At 38.3% G+C, this 23,233-nt stretch overlaps 1 protein-coding gene across 1 annotated transcript in view; it reads right to left on the reverse strand.

Moving 5' to 3' along the window:
• LOC144251805 (lysosomal cholesterol signaling protein-like) overlaps nt 1-14,564 on the reverse strand; it is a 48,245-nt gene extending 33,681 nt beyond the window's left edge. Inside the window, exons 1-2 of the mRNA XM_077794527.1 lie at nt 14,503-14,564; nt 3,410-3,906 (exon numbers count right to left, since the gene is read on the reverse strand). Of these exons, the coding sequence (XP_077650653.1) occupies nt 3,410-3,875 (466 nt within the window). The 5' untranslated portion in view covers nt 3,876-3,906; nt 14,503-14,564. The remainder of the gene's footprint in view (nt 1-3,409; nt 3,907-14,502) is intronic.
• Nucleotides 14,565-23,233: the final 8,669 nt, after the last annotated feature.

Consider the following 23,233-nt stretch of genomic DNA (forward strand, 5'->3'; position numbering starts at 1 on the left):
AGAAGAATAGGGTTCAACATGGGAATTTTAGTCTATGTCAGCCATTCACTTGCATAATTATTTAACATTATATCTTTATCTATAAATTGGCATTGCTTTTCTGTTATCAATCTGAAGATGGTTTCTAAATCTGAAAAGAAATTACATATGAACATGGAAACCTACAGTAACTAAAATTAGATTTATAATCATTATATCAACTATTAAGTTCTAATTAATTAATGCTTATAAATAAGGCTCGTGGAGGGAGGGAGGAATCCCATTATGAGGACTTATTATATAGCTTTGAAGAACTAAGAGATAAAATTAGCCACCTACTGTGGCTCCTATTTTGATTCCTGCAGGGTTTCAATCTCTAGCAAATAACACAAAGACTCTGACAAGATCATTCTATTATATAATGGCATATAGTTAAATGCTTCATTTCCTTTCTGTTTACAGCTCAAGCACTAGGGCATAATTATGATTAGTCAGGGTACTTATGCTATCAGCATTGTTTGAAGAATAAATTATAGGACTTAACTATGCCCTATTAGTATCTTTTAATGACAGAGGCAGGGAACCATTCTGATTTGCTGAAATCAACATTTCACCTTGGTAGATTCTTGGTTTCTTCTACACTTGGATTTTTAAAGTACTTTTGAAAATAATTGTTATAAACAACAGTGGGCTTTTTAAAAAGTCTGTCATAATGCACTATTCTGTCACTTGAGTAAAAAAGAAAAATCACTTTAATGTAATTTTATAGACCATTATAAATGTCATGGTATTCAAAAAAGCAAATGTGACTACCCTTTTTCTTTATTCATTAACTTATCTGCCTTTTCCTTGCTAGCATTTTTCAAGTCACCTATAAATTGGACAGATATGGAATAAATGTCTTAAAAAGGACATCTTTTTAGAACTCCCAATTGATGCTCCTCTGTGAACAAGAGAGTGGGAATTCTTGGGAGAGGCTACAGAACAAACAGAAAGGTCTTCTCTCTGGAGAGGCTTCTCTGTTCACCCTGTACAAGGCCAAAAGGCAGATGGACACAGGCAGAAATAATAAACAACCTCACCCAGGAGCAGATATATGTCTATATAGTTCAGTATCACATTTTCCAATCTGAAGGCATATGAGAAAGTTGTCTATGTTATTGGGTTTTAGTAAAATTATAGACTACAACCTAATGTTACAAGAGTTCTTATTATTTGGGAGTAAAAAAAAATAAAATAAAATACAAAAATTGCAACCCAAAATTGGCATACACATCAAAGAAATTTGGGCAAGCACATGCCCAACATGATTTTACAAGATTCACTAAAACAACATGGGACACAAGAAGAGCAGGATGAGAATGGCTGGTTATATTCTTTATTTAGATATTCTGCCTTGATAAAAAATTTGATTAATTCATCTAATAGATCTTTTTTTCATTACTGCTCATTTCATGGAAAATTTAGGAATACTATAGGGACAAAGAATTTTGATTCTTTCTGAAAATAATGTATAACAAGGGCTGGTTGGGTGTTCTGAGATAAACTTGGCATGTTATATAACTATGTGGCATAAGAGAATGCCCAGGACTTAGAATCAGAAAACTTAGGTTTGGATCTCAGTCACCTGTTAGCTGTGTGACCTGGAATAAAACAATCTCTGTAAGCTTATCTCCTTATTTGAAAATGAGGATAATAGTATCTGCCCTATTCAAATGAGATAAGTGTAAGAAAGTACTCTGTAAACTACAAAGTTACAAATGTTAGTTTTGTTTAGTTATGGGTTTACTAATCTATGAGATTATATGAAACTAATATACTTCTAATTGATGTCAAAGTAAGATAAGCAATATTCATTAAATATATAAACCATGGTACTGAGCCACTTCTGAATTTCTTATATCATAAATATATTGACTAATCTGTTATTAGTTCTAAGGAAATGGTCAAACACATTAACTCCTCGATCTTCTATTTCCAAAAATCTTTTCCTTTAAAATTCAATAACCTTAAAGGAACACCTATTTAGTTTGTTACTATTTATAGCTCAGTTACCTAAGATTCTAGTTTTCCATCTACTAAGGCTCCTGCTTTACTCATGATTTGATTTCTTTGGTATTTTTAAATTTTGGGTAAGTGAGATGGAGAAAGGTCAAAGGTGGAAAAAGGTATGAAGTATAGTTCACTAGAGTCTCTTTGGTACCAGTGGTGAAATAAATTGGGGGTGGGAAGAGAGGATGAAATGAATAGATAAGAAACTTAAAAGTTAATGGTAGAGGGGCTGGGATCATGGCTCAGCGGTAGAGCGCTTGCCTAACATGGGTGGGACCCAGGTTCGATCCTCAGCACTACATAAAAATAAAGGTATTGTGTCCATCTACACCCATAAAAATAAATTTTTTTAAAAAAGCTAATGGTAGATTTCAGTTGTATACTTTAAAATTCCAATCACATTTCTGCTCAGAAGATGTCATCAAATAAACCTTAACTGACCACCTTGTCTCAAATGGCATCTTCTCATTCCTGTGCCTCTACACTACTTATTTGTTTACAGGGGTATTCTTAGCAGCAGGCACAGTCACTGGTATATAACAGTGCTTTACGAGTGAATGAATGACTATATCCATACAAGTCATGTCTGCACATTGCGATTCATGATCAAAATACACATAACTTTAATTTTAAAATATAAAAAAGAAGCTAGTAGGTGTACTTTTTCTTGGTGACCGAGTGTTCTGAAAAATAGAGTACGTTTCCTTCCAAGATACCCCAACATCTCAATTTGGTTTATTTATTGTTTTTCAGGAAAACATACACATATAGAAACATAAAATTAGGCTGCTTAAAGAGATGGAAAGATAAAAATACCCTTACCATTTCTGTTCTTAAATAATAATTTAACTTCAATGAAAATACTCTGAAATTTTGAAAAAAATAAAAGCTTCAAAACAATTTTTAAAGTAAAACCAAACATATATATATAGTAAGAAAAATAAAGAAGGGAAAAATATCACTCTTAATGAGCATAAATTTCTAATGCTAATACTTAGTAACGACTATTTTTATATAAATGTAAGTTTTCTTTACATGATTTAAATCAGAATTTGAGCCCTTCTGGGAAATTATATTTCTTTCATATGTGATTTTTAAGAAGAAATAGAATACTACTAGAAAGAATATTTACAAAGGTTATGAGGATATGACCATTTATTTTAGGTAGGTGTTTAAAGGATCCTTAAACTCCTATGTTGAGGGAAAATTACAATCCATCCTAATTTATGATATACTTAAGATAAAAATATGAAAGATTTCTTAAATTCAAGAATAAGAATCTATTACTAACAAATGTTTAGATTTAAACCTTATATTTGTTACCTCCTTAAACACCTGAATTTTTTAAAAATTGAAAAAAAAACAACAAAGAACTTACCTATAGGGTATCCCAATGCAAAGTCATTACTTTGTGTAGCAAAAATAGGGAAGAGTCCAGCTTTGCTAAATCGACTATCAGGACTGGCAACCAGTAAGGTTAATACACATACAATGAAAAACACAGAAGCTTTGCCAATTAAGATACTGTATAAGAATGCCCAATCTACATTGGAAAAGTTAAGTACAACCATGTTTTTGAATAATAAAGCCGGAAGTGCAAATCTGGAGACAAAATTTCCCAGTCCTTTAGCCTGTGTTGATGTTATGACATTGGCCCTTCCTGCTATGTAGCCACAAAGGACTATGCCAAAGCATTCTAGTAAGGCTGGAAAAAGCCTTGTTATTGACATTGAAGGTGAATCATTAGTGGAATTGAATCCATGTGTTACTGTGGTAGATGAAGTCTCAGATACATTGATGGCAATGGTTGAGTTCTCTGTAGGCAAATTAGAAAAGGAATCCATTTTCTCTCACTCTCCAACTCTGGTCAGATCTCTGAAAAGAAAAGAAAATTCAGTGTAACAATATGAAGAATTCTAGGTGAAAGGAAATACTGCAAATTTAGAATTATTTACTTATTAAACGGTTAAATAATTATACATACTTCCTTCAACGATCACCAAGGAAAAATACAATGGAAATAAAGTGGAGGTGGGGAGGATACTAACATTAACATTTTTAGTCTCTAAGGTAGATCAGCTCAAACATTTGTATTGCTACTCTACATTCCTATCCAACATATGTTAAATAAGATGCACAAATATTACAGCTGCAGTGAAACCCTGAGGCTCTTCTCTCCAGTGATCCACAACTGAGGTATCTAGTATTTAAGAGATGGGATCCACAGAGTCTCTGTTGTTGTCCACTTGCATCCAGATTCTCTGGAAATTTCAGAAATTATCAGGGGATGACCAAGGAGTCATTCTGAGTCCCTTCCAGAGTGTGATCATAATTGAGTATAAGGAAAAAGAATACAGTATAGCATCACTTATCAACTTTGAACCAATAATTTTAACTTTTCTATGCCTCACTTAATCTGTGAAATGGCAATAACAGTCTATACCTCACAAAAACGTGAGCCTATTCAAGTAAAGTCCTTATGATCACATCTGGTGAATTAAACAAAGCTAAATATAACTTTAGATTGAATATGAGAGCATGAAAGACAAAATTATGAAAAAATGATGGCATTCCATCAACCTACACATACTGACTGGCCCAAGAGTTCCTTTGTACCACAGCGACTTTGCACATGCAAAACCACTCTAAAACATTCCCTACCTACCTGTCTACCACTCTGTACATAATTAACACCTACCGATCCTCCTAAACCATATAATTAATTAGCCAAGTCAAGTCTCTTTCAAATGGAATGATTATCCTTACCTTTAACCACTTTTTTCTCATTTTGTAATTATACTATATATTAGAGTGACATAGAACTTATGTCTGTCTCCCTCACCAGACATTAAGTGTAACAGAAGAAAGAACTAAGCATGTCTTTGTTCACTGCTGTGTCCCTAACATCTAGCATAGTATCTGGCACACAAGAAACACTGAAAAAAAAGTTCTTGTTTAATGAATCACTAAAACAGTATCTTGTACTTAAATAAGCTCGCTAACCTTTCATGGATCAATGTTCTCTTTCAGGCATTCTCTAGTTTGTGGAATTTTTTTTTTTATTGTTGGTCGTTCAAAACATTACATAGTTCTTAATACATCATATTTCACAGTTTGATTCAAGTGGGTTATGAACTCCCAATTTTACCCCGTATACAGATTGCTGTATCACATCAGTTACCCTTCCATTGATTGACATATTGCCTTTCTAATGTCTGATGTATTCTGCTGTCTGTCCTATTCTCTCCTATCCCCCCTCCCCTCCCCTTTTCTCTCTCTACCCCTTCTACTGTAAATCATTTCTTCCATTTGTATTATCTTGTCTTACCCCTCCTTTCCTCTTATATGTCATTTTGTATAACCCTGAGGATCACCTTCCATTTCCATGCGATTTCCCTTCTCACTTCCTTTCCCTCCCACCTCTCAACCCTGTAAATGTACATCTTCTTCTCAAGCTCTTCGTCCCTACCCTGTCCTTATTTCCTCCCCTTATATCAAAGGAGTCATTTGGTATTTGTTTTTTAAAGATTGACTAGCTTCACTTATCATAATCTGCTCTAATGCCATCCATTTCCCTCCAAATTCTATGATTTTGTCATTTTCTAATGCAGAGTAATACTCCATTGTGTATAAATGCCACATTTTTTATCCATTCATCTATTGAAGGGCATCTAGGCTGATTCCACAATCTTGCTATCGTGAATTGTGCTGCTATGAACATCGATGTAGCAGTGTCCCTGTAACATGCTCTTATTAGGTCTTTAGGGAACAGACCGAGAAGGGGAATAGCTGGGTCAAATGGTGGTTCCATTCCCAGCTTTCCAAGAAATCTCCATACTGCTTTCCAAATTGGCTGCACCAATTTGCAGTCCCACCTACAATGAACAAGAGTACCCTTTTCCCCGCATGCTCTCCAGCACTTATTGTTGTTTGACTTCCTAATGGCTGCCAATCTTACTGGGGTGAGATGGTATCTTAGGGTGGTTTTGATTTGCATTTCTCTGACTGCTAGCGATGGTGAGCATTTTTTCATGTACTTATTGATTGACTGTATGTCCTCCTCTGAGAAGTGTCTGTTCAGGTCCTTGGCCCATTTATTGACTGGGTTATTTGTTATCTTATTGTCTAATTTTTTGAGTTCTTTGTATATTCTGGTTATTAGGGCTCTATCTGAAGTGTGTGGAGTAAAGATTTGTTCCCAGGATGTAGGCTCCCTGTTTATCTCTCTTATTGTTTCTTTTGCTGAGAAAAAACTTTTTAGTTTGAGTAAGTCCCATTTGTTGATTCTAGTTGTTAACTCTTGCGCTATGGGTGTCCTATTGAGGAATTTGGAGCCCAATCCCACAGAATGAAGATCATAACCAACATTTTTTTCTATCAGATGCCATGTCTCTGATTTAATATCAAGCTCCTTGATCCATTTTGAGTTAACTTTTGTGCATGGCGAGAGATAGGGATTCAGATTCATTTTGGTGCAAATGGATTTCCAGTTTTCCCAACAACATTTGTTGAAGATGCTATCCTTCCTCCATTGCATGCTTTTAGCCCCTTTATCAAATATAAGATAGTTGTAGTTTTGTGGATTGGTTACTGTGTCCTCTATTCTGTACCATTGGTCCACCCGCCTGTTTTGGTACCAGTACCATGCTGTTTTCGTTACTATTGCTCTGTAGTATAGTTTGAAGTCTGGTATCGCTATACCGCCTGATTCACACTTCCTGCTTAGTATTGTTTTTGCTATTCTGGGTCTTTTATTATTCCATATGAATTTCATGATTCTTTTATCTATTTCTACAAGAAATGCAGCTGGGATTTTGATTGGCATTGCATTGAACTTATAGAGAACTTTTGGTAATATCGCCATTTTGATGATGTTGGATCTGCCTATCCATGAGCAGGGTATATTTTTCCATCTTCTAAGGTCTTCTTCTATATCTTTCTTTAGGGTTCTGTAATTTTCATTGTATAAATCTTTCACCTCTTTTGTTAGGTTGATTCCCAAGTATTTTATTTTTTGGGGGGATATTGTGAATGGAGTAGTTGTCCTCATTTCCGTTTCAGAGGATTTGTCGCTGATATACAGAAATGCCTTTGATTTATGCGTGTTGATCTTATATCCTGCCACTTTGCTGAATTCATTTATTAGCTCTAATAGCTTCTCTGTAGACCCTTTTGGGTCTGCTAGGTATAGAATCATATCATCTGCAAATAGTGATAATTTAAGTTCTTCTTTTCCAATTTTTATCCCTTTAATTTCTTTCGTCTGTCTAATTGCTCTGGCCAGTGTTTCGAGGACTATGTTGAACAGAAGTGGCGAGAGAGGGCATCCCTGTCTTGTACCAGATCTTAGAGGGAATGCCTTCAATTTTTCTCCATTCAGAATGATGCTGGCCTGTGGCTTATCATATATTGCTTTTACAATGTTGAGGTATGATCCTGTTATCCCTAATTTTTCTAGAGTTTTGAACATAAAGGGATGCTGTACTTTGTCGAATGCTTTTTCTGCATCTATCGAGACTATCATATGGTTCTTATTTTTAAGTCTATTGATGTGGTGAATAACATTTATTGATTTCCGTATATTGAACCAGCCTTGCATCCCAGGGATGAATCCTACTTGATCATGGTGTATAATTTTTTTGATATGTATTTGAATCCGATTCGCCAGAATTTTATTAAGGATTTTTGCGTCAAGGTTCATTAGAGATATTGGTCTGTAGTTTTCTTTCTTTGAAGTGTCTTTGTCTGGTTTCGGAATCAGGGTGATGTTGGCCTCGTAGAATGAATTTGGAAGTTCTCCCTTTTTTTCTATTTCCTGAAATAGCTTGAAAAGTATTGGTGTTAGTTCCTCTTTAAAGGTTTTGTAAAACTCTGCTGTATACCCATCCAGTCCTGGGCTTTTCTTAGTTGGTAGTCTTTTGATGGTTTCTTCTATTTCTTCTATTGTTATTGGTCTGTTTAGGTTGTCTATATCCTCCTGGTTCAATCTGGGCAGATCGTAAGACTTAAGGAATTTATCTATGCCTTCACTATCTTCTATTTTATTGGAGTATAAGGCTTCAAAATAGTCTCTGATTATCTTCTGTATTTCTGAAGTGTCTGTTGTGATATTGCCTTTTTCATCCCGTATGCTAGTAATCTGGGTTCTCTCTCTTCTTCTCTTCGTTAGCATGGCTAAGGGTCTGTCAATTTTATTTATTTTTTCAAAGAACCAGCTTTTAGTTTTGTCAATTTTTTCAATTGTTTCTTTTGTTTCAATTTCATTAATTTCAGCTCTGATTTTGATTATTTCTTGCCTTCTACTTCTTTTGCTGTTGTTTTGCTCCTCTTTTTCTAGGATTTTGAGATGAAGTATGAGATCATTTATTTGTTGGTTTTTTCTTTTTTGAGGAATGAACTCCAACCAATGAATTTTCCTCTTAGGACTGCTTTCAATGTGTCCCATAGATTCCGATATGTTGTGTCCGTGTTTTCATTTAACTCTAGGAATTTTTTAATTTCCTCCTTGATGTCTTCAATAACCCATAGGTCACTCAGCAACCTGTTGTTCATTCTCCAAGTGATGCTTGATTTTTCCTTTCTTCTTTTATCATTGATTTTCAGTTTCATTCCATTATGATCAGATAAGATGCATGGTATTATCTCTACCCCTTTATATTGTCTAAGAGTTGCCCTGTGACATAATATATGGTCTATTTTTGAGAAGGTTCCATGTGCTGCTGAAAAAAAAGTGTAACTACTTGATGTTGGGTGGTATAGTCTATATATGTCAATTAAGTCTAGGTTGTTAATTGTGTTGTTGAGTTCTATAGTTTCCTTGTTTAACTTTTGTTTGGAAGATCTGTCCAGTGGTGAGAGAGGTGTGTTGAAGTCTCCCATGATGATTGTATGGTGGTCTATTAGACTCTTGAACTTGAGAAGAGTTTGCTTGATGAACACCGCTGCACCATTATTTGGGGCGTATATATTTATGATTGTTATGTCTTGTTGGTTTATGGTTCCCTTGAACAGTATGAAGTGTCCTTCTTTATCCCTTTTGATTAGCTTTGGCTTGAAATCTATTTTATTAGATATGAGTATGGACATGCCTGCTTGTTTCCGCTGTCCATATGAGTGGTATGATTTTTCCCAACCTTTCACCTTCAGTCTATGGATATCTTTTCCTATCAGATGCGTCTCCTATAGACAGCATATTGTTGGGTCTTGTTTTGTGATCCATTCTACTAGCCTGTGTCTCTTAATTGGTGAGTTTAAGCCATTGACATTTAGGGTTATTATTGAGATATGGTTTGTACTTCTATCCATATTTGTTTGTTGATGTTACTAAACCTGATTTGTTATCCTCTTTGACTACTTTTCCCCCTTTACTGTCCTACCTCCCATTGTTGGTTTTCAATGTTATTTTCCATTTCCTCTTCCTGCAATGTTTTGCCAAGGATTTTTTGAAGAGATGGTTTTCTAGCTGCGAATTCTTTTAACTTTTGTTTATCGTGGAAGGTTTTAATTTCATCTTCTAACCTGAAGCTTAATTTTGCCGGATACACGATTCTTGGTTGGAACCCATTTTCTTTCAGTGTTTGAAATATGTTATTCCAGGATCTTCTAGCTTTCAGAGTCTGTGTTGAGAGATCAGCTGTTATCCTAATTAGTTTACCCCTAAATGTAATCTGCTTCCTTTCCCTTGTAGCTTTTAAAATTCTTTCCTTATTCTGTATGTTGGACATCTTCACTATAATGTGTCTAGGTGTGGATCTCTTATGGTTTTGTACATTCGGCATCCTGTAGGCTTCTAGGATTTGGGATTCTGTCTCATTCTTCAAGTCTGGGAAGTTTTCTCGTATTATTTCATTGAATAGGCTGTGTATTCCTCTGGTATGGAGCTCTGTGCCTTCCTGTATCCCAATGACTCTTAAATTTGGTCTTTTGATATTGTCCCATATTTCTTGGATGTTCTGTTCATGGTTTCTTAGCAGACTTGCTGAGCTGTCTATGTTCTTTTCCAGTTGAAATACTTTGTCTTCATTGTCTGATGTTCTCTCTTCTAAGTGATCTACTCTGCTGGTAGTATTCTCAATTGAGTTTTTAAGTTGGTTTATTTTTTCCTGCATTTCTAGTATTTCTATTTGTTTATTTTTTATTTCCTCTATCTCCCTGTGAAGTTGATCTTTTACTTCCTGGATTTGTTTGTCAATATGATCTTTCATTGACTGATTTTGCTGTCTCATGTCTTCCTTGAGACTCCAGATCATCTGAAGCATATATATCCTGAACTCTTTATCTGACATTCCATCTGTTGCAGCTATTACCTCTTCTAAAGTTGAGTTGACCTGCATTGCTTGTGGTCCCTTCTTTCCTTGTCTTTTCATACTGCTGGCGTTTCTTTCTGCTTGGTGCAACTGATGTGTTTTTGAAATTTACCCCCTATTTATTTACGTTGCTCTTGTATAGTTGGGAAGCCTCCCTTGCTGGGCTGGTAGTAGCTGTGCTCCTCCTCTAATTATGGTGGTCTGTCTACCTCGCTGATCGGTCGCAGGTCTGCCCCCCCCCTCGGGCCCGGGAGGCGGCTTTACTTTACCCCCACTCCAATTGTGGTAACGTAACTACCACACCCTGGGGTCGTTTGTCCAGATCTGGATGTGGGTGGCGACTCTGGTGGGTCCCTACTCCAATTGGTGTGACACATCTACCACGCTGGCAGACCTCTAGGCCGGTGGGTCGTAGTTCTGCACAGCCCCCACTCCCAATGGGGGGTATCTGACTACCTCTCCAGCGATTCGCTGAGCCCCCTCCGGACTCGGGCGGCAACCCTGCTGCGCCCCCACTCCGACCAGTGTGACGCGACTGCCTGGGTGTTACGTGTCCACCACGCTGGCAAGCTACCTGGCCTGACTTGCCATTGGGCGGCAGGTCTGCCTGCCTGCACTACTTGCTCAGATGGCAGGTCTGCACAGCCCCTACTCCAAATGAGGTTACTTGACTACCGCGCCGCGAAGTCGCTGGTCCTATTCTAGGCGTGGGCAGCAACTCTCTTCAGCCCCAGCTGCGTTTGGGGTGTCATGATACCACGCCGGCGGGTCACTTGTTCTACTCTGGGCACAGGTGGAAGTTCCACTCTGCCCCCACCGCTCCCAGCAGGACCCTGATTGAGAAGCAGTCACCGCCGGTTCCCTAGCCTTGGGCCAACGCAGCTTAGGTAGCCGGAACCCCGCCTCTCCGATCCCGATACACTCTCCGCTGGGAGCTGGCTCCAGCTAGCCGCGCGGGTTCCCCAGCCCCAGGCCAAAACTGTTCCGGGAGTCAGAACTCAGTCGGCCCAAGCTCAGCGCACACTCCACTTGGAGCTGGCCTCCGCAGGCCGACCCCGCAGTTTCCTCAGACCTGGGCTCGGTTAGTCCCGGAAACCAGCCTCTAGCTGCTCAGTGCCTGGCGCACGCCTTGCCTGGCACGAGCCCCTAGTAGTATTCTCCACAAGATCCCCAGTCCCGAGCCTGAGCAAGAACTCTGTCTGCTAGACGCAGGCAAATACCAGCCTTATGTCACCTGTTCCGTGGTTGAATGGGCTGCGATCAGTAGAACATGGAGTTGATTACATCATCTCTCCGAAATGGCGGCTGCTGTCCTCCTTTGTGGTCTGACCACCGGTATCTGGAACCAAGCTGGACCGCTTCTCTCCTCTGTCTAAAAGCCGGAACTCAGCACTAGGGGCTGCCAATGTACCACTGGCGGTGGCCCCCGGAATCCGTATCGCTGCTCCGCCGCTCCGGCCCCCTGCCGCCACGGACTTCAGCCGCGGGGCGAACGCCTGTCAGGCTATGCGGCCCTCCGTGCGGAGAAATAGAGCTCTCACAGCCGAACTTCACCCGGTGGAAATCTGTCAACTAGATTCTGGAGCACCTCAATTTCACTTGAAATTCCCAGCAAGATATCCTTTAGCCGTTTCACATCGACTTTCTCCCGATTAGTTACGCAGCTCACTGCGGTGATGCCTTCCCTTCGCCGCCATCTTGAGTCCCCCCCTGGAATTTTTTTCTGAATAATAAAATATTCTAATTTTTTTTCACTATAGCAACAGGCCCTAGAACACAAAATGTGCTCTAAAATGTTCTAAAGATGTTCATAAAATGTTAAAGAACACAAATATGTTGTAAAACTTTATGAAGATGTTCCAAAAATGCTCAACAAAGAACAAATTCTGTATGTTAATATGACAAAAAATTATCAGACTCTCCTCTTGCTGCCAGGGACACAATGAAGAAGAGGTTTGGATGACTCAAGTTAAACAGCTTTTATTAGTAATTTTATTAGTAATTTGAAGTTAATTGATAATTATTGCCAATTTCTAAGTAATTATTCTGGGTTTACCATCTAAAGTGGCCTTATATAAGGCAGAAAGTAAAACGGCTCATGCTTCCTGAAATTTATAATACCCTGCATGGTTAAGTTATCAAATATCCTTAGCACATTAAAAGACTCACATGGCAGGCCAGAGATCACCAGGTGATATATGGGGATGTGTTAAGAGAGTTTTCTCTATCCTATCCTTGTATAAACCAAACCACTTTAAAATCTTACATTCAATCTGGATTAGGACAAGTATTTTTCTACCAGGATTAGACAGGAGTGGTTCAATATAAACAAACCTGACAACACTCACGTACTTGAAGTTTACCAAATGAGCATCAAATTATATCCTGGGAAAGTTATTCATTGGTACAAATACCCATACTTGAAGCAGCTGGTAAACAAAGATGTTAAACATTTGGAGCCATTAAGAAACGTGGACTTGGAAAGGCAGTTGTAAAGAAGGTGATAAACTATTCCAGTCTTCTGATGTTTTTCAAAAGTTCTCTTTGTTTGGAGCATTAATAAGTCATACTGCTCCACAACCTCTTATTTGGACCACAAAAACATCAATGTAGTCCAATATTTTTTGAAAACAATTGTAACTAACAGTAGTTCAGTGAAAAGAATCTAACAGATTCTGGACCATAACAGTTACCAACACCTTGGGTCAGTGACTCTACCTCCCAGAATTTCAGTTTCCTCAACTGTAAAATGACAGTAAAAACCCTCTCAGAGGGATATTGGGTAGATGGGCTATTTTATGCACAGCTTATCACAAAGTAGGCCTTTAAGAAATGGTAGCAATTGCTATTAGAAGCTATAGTCCTAATAAGAATGGTAACAAAGTTAATAAAATGTATTCCTGGTTCTCCAAACATACTAGGTATTAAAGATCCTACAACTAAACTAGAGGATAGCATATGTCATGAAGTTATCAGCTTCTGTTTTATAATCAAATTAAGGGAGGTTGAATTTAATTTAGTTTGATCTTAAATAGCTGCTAACAGTAAAGGGAGCTCTTCATTTTTCTCTCTGATGGTCAAAAAATTGTAGCAATGTCCAGAGTTAACTTTCAATTAATTGAAAATTAAAAGAAAAAACTTTGAAAAGTAACTTCTTCCTTCCTATGAGGTTTCTTTTAATGTTTTCCAGTATTATAAAAGCAACACCTGCTGAGGGAAAAGTCAAAACAATCAAAAGGATTTAAAAGTTTTATCCATCCTAATCTTTTTTTTTTCTTTTAGAGGTGCTAGGGATTGAACCTAGGATTGCTCCACCACTGAGTTACATCCCAGTCCTTTTTATTTCTTATTTTGAGACAGGGTTTCTCTAAATCGCTGGCCTTAAACTTGTAATCTTCCTGCCTCAGCCTGTCGTGTAGCAGGGAGATTACAGGCTTGTGCCACCACTCCTGGCTCATCTTAAATCTATTTTAAACGTGAAGAAAATATGTTTCCAAAAGCATATTTTAAAAATGAACAGAAACCATAGCAAGGGAAGTTTTTAAAAATTACACCCAGTCTTTTCATCTATAAAAATAAGGCTTGTTACAGAACAAACAAGTTGACCTGTCACAGTACAAGACGGTTCACCGGACCAGGTACTGGAGAAATTATGTATACAAACTGCGTCTGGCTCCTTCATATTTGACTTAGAAAACTTCTGCAAACCACATAAATTGCAAATAATTATTAAGTGAAAACGGTGTGTGTTAACATCAAAGATAAAGCTGTAAACTCTTAGGCTATTTCTCAAACATGGACATCCTTTATCCCATGGGAAAAGCCCAATACAGTGAGAAACTACTAAAGAATTCTACAATACGAACAGTCATACCATTCATCCACTCCCACCTACTTGCTGGGGACCAAATATCCTCCCTAGGGAACCCATGGTGTGGAGCGCTGAGCATTTCCATCTTCCTTTATCTTCAGGGACAGACTTTAGCCCTTCCAGATAAGGAGTGCGGAGAGTCCCTAACTAAATACTGTCCAGAGGGCAGTTGCCACCCAACGCCTGGGAAAGCAGTGGAAATGGAAAAGGCAAACGGGTAAGAAAAAGGTGGTCGCTCAACTTTGCAGGGCATGGAAGTCACAAGGTCATGGTTAACTAAAATGCTCTAGGTACCTGAGCAGATGCTTTCAGGAGGGCAGATACTGTGGCCACCCGCGGGATAAAAGGAAGAGTCGGAGAATGACAGGGTGGATACACGTGCAGTGAGGAGCTGTCCACACTGGGAATGGTTGTTCTGCCACGGGAGGGAACAAGCCGCCCTTCCTGCGCAAGCCTTCCCAGGTGGTCCCACTCGGGCCAAAGGCAGGCGCTGAGAGGCAGAGGCGAGCAGACGCAGGCAGCTGGCCGCGGGGCCCGATTGCAGAGGGAGGGCCGGGCGCCATCCACCAGCCCAGCCCCGAAGGGCGGGGGCGGGAGCATCGGGTGCCCGCTAGGCAGAGTCAGGGCTAGGCGGGTCCGCGCCCAGGGGCCCTAGCTCACCTGCTGCGTCTGCAGCCCTGCGGCCGCGAGAAGGGAGTCGGTGCTTGCCGAGGGCCAAGCAGCGAGGAAATCACCGTCATCTCCCGCCCCAAGCCCTCCTCGGCAGAGTGCGGCCGCACGTTTCGAGAAAGTGAGGTGGGGTAAGCCACTGTGGCCGGGTCGGCCCCTCCCGGTGCCGGCTTTTGGCCCCGCCCCCGTCCCGCCTTCAGCCCCCGCCCCGGCCTCCAGCTTCGAGCAACCTGGCGCGCGCCTCGCCTGCAGGCCCGCCCCAGCCTCCAGTCGCACAGCCCCCGCCCCTTCCTCAGGCCCGCCCCGGGTCCCTAGACTAACCGCACAGCCCGCCCCCGCTTCAGGCCCCGCCCCAGTCTCCAGCTTCATTCAGGGCCACACCGCCCCCGCGCTAGGCCCCGCCCGGCCACCACAGTCTGCAGCCGCGCGACTTCCGGCCCGGCCCCTAGAAGATGGCGGTCGCCGCGGGGGATTTCCAGGGGTTGCTGGTCTCTCCTCTGGTCGACTGCGGAGCTGTCTCGTCTTTCTGGCTAACGTCAGTCTCGTGTATTGAGATCTGCTAGTTCCCCTCTTGGTTAGTGTAGTCTTTGCATAGCACAGAACATAAAAGCAAGGACTGAGACTCCGATCAGTGTCGAATCCTGCCTCCCATCTTTCCTAAGGAAGTGTGACCTTGACCTTCGAAATCAGATTAAAGTGTAAAGCTTTAGCATTGTGTTTGATTTTAGAATAAGGGCCTTATTAGTAACTGCTTGTATTTCTAATTTGGGGGAAACATAAAGGCAGTATTCCCTCAATATACTGAGAAGAATCTGCCTGTATCGGAGGCTAACCTCTGAGCCTGAAGTCAAGGTCCTCAGATACAGTGTGCCATTTTGAAAACTGAAGAAGCCCAGTACTTGGCTAATGCCATGAGAATCAAAATTATTTCATTTTTTAAAAGATTTATAACCTGATCCCACTTAATATCTCCACAGCATTTTTTTTAAATCTTTGCATTTTTAAAAACTGTTCTGTCTGGCAACTTAAGGACATTCTTGTCATCCTGTCATCTCTGCAGTTTCAGTGTAAAGATATAAAACTCTGTGGCTTCCGAGAAATGACTCAGTAAGTTGATCATAGGTTAAAGTGTATGAAACTTCGAGAAAATGAACATTATTGAAACTATAGAAAAGGCATGCATCCTGCTCCTACTTTCTTACACTTCTTTGTTCGTTGTGTTTTTCATTTTAACATCCTTTTATGTTTCCCTTGAACCTGGCTACTTAAAATAAAAAAATCTTCTTAATACCACAGTTATCTCTATTTAGAAAGTTTGGAGATTAATTCAATTAAATAAATACTTACTAAGCTTTGAATATTAGGGGACTACTAAGAAGATAGGCCTAGAAAGTTAGCATCAACCTGTAGGAGGTTCCTTAGATTAGCCTTAGAATTTGAATTTCATTCTTTGACCACAGTGAAACCATCAAATTTTTCCCCCACAGAAACATGATCACACTACTTTTGGATGTGTGATCTGGAAGCTTTCCCAGGATTAGTTGAAAGACTGAAGGCAAGAAAAGCAGTAGGGTGATTTGGGGAAAACCCAAGACATAAGGAAATGAAGGCCTACTCTAGGATGATGGCAGTGAAAAGAATGGAATTGGCTTAAGAAATATTCTAAAATGAGAACTGATGTGACTAATAGGGCTAACAAAGAAGAAGGCGTTAATTAAACTATGTATTTCCTCATGTATTGCAATGAAGAGAAGATATTGGTGTAGTGAGCTTTTAATATCTCTTCCAGTTTTAAAATCCATTGTTTTCTGTAATTCTTTTATCTGAAGATGAAAGGAAGAAATATTCCTAAAACAGTTACAAGGAGGGTGAATTTGGTTTTAGACGTAAAATCTAAAACTTTGGGAAGCAATCTTGTGTCGTCTTTTTTCTTGACGAAGTTATTTGCTCCATCTGAGGCCTTATGGGATTAGAACACCCAACTGACTAGGGGTGAGAATTAGAATGAAAGACCTCACTGTCTTGTGAGCTAACTACTTATGAAGGCATTGGTGTATGTGCATAAACATTTCTGGTAGATACCCAGAGAGAAAAAAGAGAAGCTCAAGAGATAGAATAGCACTAAAGGTGTGGTTTGAAGAGACATCTGTGTGGACTGATTGAGTTTTCCAAGAATATCTTGTGGAGGGAAACTGTAGGAACAAAGTGAAGAAAAAGATGACAGACTTCAGTGAAAAGTCATGTTTATGTAAGCAATTAGTGGTGAAAGCCATAAGAAAATCATTTGATTTCATTATCAAATCTACTAATCATTCTGTGTAATGCAGATCTCTATTAATTATAATGTTAACTGAGTGAGGAAAAGCTCAAAGTTATGCAGACCAATGAATAGGAACTATAAATTTATCTTAACTTCCACTACTTACAAATAAGTTATTTGTAGCCATTGAACCCGTTGCCTTCAACTCCAGCTGATTGAGAGGAGAAATAAAACAAGTGTTTTGACTCAATGATAAGTGTCATGTAGGTATATGTTGAGACAATGTGATGTGCATATAGATTCCTGATAAAATTTTGCTTTTTCCAAAATGAAGTAGTTCTGATTTTTCTCTGATTTTTAAAGTGTAAATAACCATTATAAAATATTCAGATAATACAGAATGGAATGAAGGAAGTGAAATCATACCTATAAATAACCTGTTAATATTATAAATGATATTATATCACTTTCTGTGCACATGCAGCTTATTTAAGGAAAATGGGATTATAATACATATGAGATTTTAGTACCTTTTTCCTTTAATAATATTAACATTTTAACCCATAGATATTTTCAGCATTTCTAATGAAATGGTGAAAATTAAGTATTACCTAATGAAAAAAAAAATTAAATATACTTTTAGTTGTAGTTGGACACAATATCTTTATTTTATTTATTTATTTTTATGTGATGCTGAGGATGGAATCCAGCGCCTTGCACATGCTAGTTGAGTGCTCTACTGCTGAGCCATAACCCCAGCCCTACCTAATGAAAATTTGAGGATGATCTTCCATGAAAAAGTGGCAATTAAGTGTAATTGAAGAATAGAAATGTAAAAGAATGTCTTAAAATGTGTTGTTTGAATATATCTAATATGATGTAAGTTTCTTTTAAAACAGCTTCTTGTGTGTTTGTGTGTTTTTAACTTTTTATTGGACTATTATATTTACACAAATTAGTGGAACTCATTGTTATTTATTTGTACATGTACACAATGTAACAGTTTACTTTTGGTCAATTTCATCCTGAAATATTTAGTTTCTGGAAAACTCTCCTCCTCCTTACAACAGTACCATTTTTCTCTAGGTATCTATATGTTCCCAGAGAAGTTGACATCCTTCCACCTTAAGTGGTAATGTAACCTTGCCTATCCAATCAGTACATGGCATGCTTTTGAACTTAGTGATTTAAGTCAGAGTGGGCATTTACCCTAATGTACTTCAACATAATGACTCTTAAGACTTTTGCAGAAAATATTGATGTTCTTTTTTGCTGGACAAGAGGAAGATGCTGACAGCCTTCTTGGGACCGTGAAAGAAATCATCCTCAAAATGATGCAGATACCAAGTTTGGCACAACAGAGAGAAGGAAGTAATAGGGAACTTGATGACATACTATACATGTGAAGTAGCCTCACAAGTTTACCTGGGGATCTTTCGTTTGTGTGAACCAGTCATTTTTTATTTTCATTATTTAAACAAGTTTGAGTTGAATTTTCTGTTACCTGAAATCAATTCATGGAAAAAATTCTAAAAGAAAATACCTATAGTAATTATCTCTGTATGACAAGAGTACATATGATTTTTTTTCTGTGTAGAAAAGTTCTCAAAATTTCTATCAAAAATGTGTATTAATTTTATCAGGAAAAAGTCTGAAGTAAGTCATAAAGGATATATTTTGGTTATATGGAAATGTTAAACAATACTTAATAAAAATTCTTCTAAATCACTACCAAGTACTAAAACAGGTAGGTAAACTAAATTCACCCATAAAACAGAACAATTTAAGAGCACTGATACAGTGAAGTGCATAAACTTATATTATACAAAGGCTTTGTGTTTGTTAATTTTTGTACCCTTAGCACTTAGACTAGTGCTTTCTCTGACATATGATAGACATTCAGAAATGTTTTTGAATGATTGAATAAAACTGATTTCCACTAGATATCTAGGAAGTTGAAGTGTACTTCTATTTAGTGGGAGCTATTTGATATAAGCAGTGGAGATATAGCTCTTTTACAATAAGTGGATTTCTTATTTTTTCCTAGCTTTCACTTGTGCTTTTTGTTTATAGCCTTATTTAAATATTCTTCCAAATTTCTGACTTCTTTTTGTTATTATAAATGCTTTAATTTAATAATTTGGTTTCTCATCTGTCAGGGTAACACCCTGAAAATTTTCTTTTAACTTAATATTTGTAATAATATGTGTGTTTGAAGAAATGCCTACTAGTTTTTTCTTTCCTTTCAATTTTATTACTGAAATATTCTCACAAAAGCAATGAAAGAAAGTGGAGCCTAACCATCTCACCTCATTATTATTATTATTATTATTTGCACTGTGGATTAATCTTAGGGGCACTCAACCATTGAGCCATATCCCCAACCCTATTTTTGTATTTTATTTAGAGACAGGGTTTCACTGAGTTGCTTAGCACCTCACTGTTGCTGAAGCTGGCTTTGAACTTGTGATCCTCCTGTCTCAGCCTCCCAAGCTGCTGGGATTACAGGTGTGTGCCACTGTTCCTGGCCTTTTATGTTTTTGATGTTGTTTTGTATTACTGGCCATTGAATCCAGGAACACTACCACTGAGCTACATCCCAGCCCTTTTAATTTTTATTTCAAGACAGGGTCTCACTTAATTGTTGATGCAGGCTTTGAATTTGTAACCCTCCTGCCTCAGCCTCTGGAGTAGCTGGGATTATGGGAATGTGCCACTGCTTCTGACTTTGATCTTTTTATCGACTTAGGTAATGTTTGAATATGGGTAAATAGGCAGAGGCTTTTAACTGGGCCAGCACTTAAGACATTAAGAAGAGAAACAAAACAGAATTATGTGATGAAATTATAAGCTAATTCAGTTACTTAGATAAGACAAAGAGTAGAAACTATTCAATAGAAGCATGGTAAGTTTGGGGGCTCAGCCAGTCTCTTTCAAGACTTAGTTTCTTAATACCACATTTTTTTTAAGGTCAGAGATCTGAAATAGGAAATGAAAGACAAAAAATACACTTGTTTCTTCTAGCTTGTTCATGAAAAAGTGGGCTCACTGACAAATTTAATAAGCATTCTTTAGTGAAGTGACCTTGTAACTGCAGAGCATTTTCTAATGTGAATAGTGTCTAAAATGAAATATTGCTGGATGTGATGGTGCAGGCCTGTAATCCCAGCCCCTTGGGAGGCTGAAATAAGAGGATTGCAAAATCAAAACCAGTCCCAGCAACTTAATGAGGCCCTAGGCAACTTAGTAACCCTGTCTCAAAAAATAAGAAGGGCGAGGTGTAGTTCAGTAGTAAAGCAACTCTGGGTTCAATCCCTAGCGCCAAAAAAAGAAAAAGAAAAAAAAAAAAAACGAAATACTTAAAATAACCAATTTTGTACATTAGAAAGAGGAAGTGGAAAAAACCTCAGATTTTAACGTTGATTTGGAATAAGTAGGCTTTTAGCCACTTCTAGTTAGAATATGTGTAGAGCTAGTGAATGAATAGTTAGCTAAGAGGGAGAGAAAAGAAAGCTCTCACATGCGCAGTCCAACAATTAAGCCCAGTACGTCAGAAACATTCTTTTTGTAGAGTATATATTTCAAGGGTTCCAGTCTTCTTCCCTCCTTGAAGGGGCAGGTCCTCTATCTGTTGATTTCCATAGTATTCTAAGTGCCTATAACAGTGCTTGTCACATAGTAGGCACTTGTTGACTTCCTAACTCTTGGAATACAAGCCAAAAAAGGTTTGTGAAGTTTTCTGTATTTAGAGAATCACTTAAAAAACGGAAACACCTGCTCTTTCTTGGCCTGTTTCTTTCACTTTTGGTAAAAGTAACTGATGGAAAAGAAGAATCAGAACTCAATTATCTGTGTGGCAACAGAGGAACCAGATCAGTAGTTGAAACAGAATAAATGTTGAGGAATCATCATTGGTTGTAATATAGACTAAATATGATAAAGTGTTTCTATAATTAATTGTACAAATATTTAAATGTCTCTATAAGTCCAAAGGTTATGTATATTTCCTTTACTCTCTTATGCATGCTTTCCCTAACCCTTTCCAAAACATTGAAACTAGAAAGAAAATTTACAGCTTCTGAGCTGCAAGAAAATTACCCAGACCTTGTCACAAAGAGGCCTAGTCACTAGTTTGGCAGTCATTATTGTTGGAGAATAAAGTGGATAAAAGTGAGTTTCTCATGCAGTGTTAATTGAGGTTTCTGTACTATATAGCTAGTAGTAGCCTGGTTAACTATATCCTCAAGTCTGGCTTATTATTAGTCCTAAAGGCCTATCCCAGACCCTCCCACATAGGTTTATTATATGCATTCATTATGGAGATGATATTTATGGTGATGTTAAAATTTGGTTAAATTCCTAGAAAACACTTTAAAAAATTCATTTCATATGTTGCCTCAATAACTGATCAACAATTTTCCTTTTTTTTTTAACCCACCTAGGTCTAGTATAAAAAGTTGAAGCCCAAGGCTGGGGCTAAGGCTCAATGATAGAGCCCTGGGTTCAATCCTCAACAGGAAAAAAAAAATCACACCCAATATTTACCATAGTGAATTGATTTGTTTGTTTTAGTGACAAAATTAGATCATCCCTGAGGGCAATAGGAACATTTTAAGAAATCTTTGAACTACATACAAAGACCCCAATAAAATTGAGAAGACCCTCTCTGAATCTCTTCTCAACCATTGGAATTTCACCCATCCAGCTGCAAGTGTTAAAAATTGGAGAATTATGTTTGTCCAAAATCCTTTCCTTACTATGGAAGGTGGTAAGCAGGGAACGAGTGTGACCTCTGTTACGTGGAAGTTAGCTTGTATACGAAGGTTGGAGAAGAGAAAGCCTTCATTTCAAATGATGTAGAACATTAGTGAACATAACTGCAAAGTAAGTGAAGAAGGGAAATTTGTCTCCCAGATCTTGGAAATAAGAGCAGTGTTGCAACAATCCACTGAGGATAGGTGACCAATGGAAAACTCCTGTAAAGAGACAGCAGGGACAGGGATTATATTATATGAGGAATGTTTCCCGAAACAACAGGGGGTTAGAGTTTAGACCTTTCCTCCCAACAGAACGATAGCTGTTCTGTTCTTTTTTCTTCAGGCCTCAGTCTTAATGTGCTTCCAGGCACTCTATCATTCTTGTACTTTCTCAGCATTTTCTCATCTTTTTAGTGATCTCATCTTGTTATTACATGCTAGTGATTTGGTGCTACCAGGCTACTGCTTGTTCTACACATTATTTGTTCAGTATGACTTGCATGTGTGGCTACTGGACAAGAGCCTCGGGAGGCCAAAATGGGAAGAACATGGAAGAACATGGGGTGAAGATCAGTCATAAAGATTGAGGATTTAAGCAATATTCTTAATCACAGTCAGGAATCCAAAGGTCTGTCACAACAGTTTTCAACTAGAATCATCTGGGGAAAACGTGTTTGTGTGTGTGTGTGTGTGTGTATTACTGGTTGAACCCAGGGTCTCACGCTTGCTAGGCAGGTGCTAAGTGTACCACTTGGCTACTTCCTCGGCCCTTTCTATTTTTAACAGGGTATACTAAGTTGCCCAAGCTATTCTCAAACTTACAATCCTCCTGCTTCAGCCTCTTTGGGGGAATATAATGTTTAAAAATATAGATGCCAGAACCCCACGCAGACTTTCTAAATCAATATCACTGCAGTTGGGTCCATGGTCTGTATTTTATTTTTTCATATTCTCAGATGTTTCTAATATAAATTCTTGGTCAAGAGCTACTCATCTAGGTAACAAACTGAAAAGTAGAAATAAATCTTAAAAGCAAGTAGTATTTGTATGAGAGGAGCACAGAAAGTTTTACTAGAGTCTTAGTACTCTCTGGGGATAAATGTATTCTCATTATAGGAAAAAAGTCACATTGAATCTGGCATCTTCCTTCAGAAAACCATTTCGGTAACTTTTTCCATTTGTTTGGTTTGTCCTTTGTGGAGAAGAGCAAAACAAAGCACAACAAACCACTCTCTTTATGTCTTGTGGATATATACCACATCTTCACTATAGTGCCATTTTTCAAATCCCAGACACAAAGTTCACATCAAGGGAGAACTAGTTTTCTGTCAATACGTTG

This window comes from Urocitellus parryii, unplaced genomic scaffold, assembly GCF_045843805.1.
Source record: "Urocitellus parryii isolate mUroPar1 unplaced genomic scaffold, mUroPar1.hap1 Scaffold_228, whole genome shotgun sequence".
In the NCBI taxonomy this organism is placed as follows: Eukaryota; Metazoa; Chordata; class Mammalia; order Rodentia; family Sciuridae; genus Urocitellus; species Urocitellus parryii.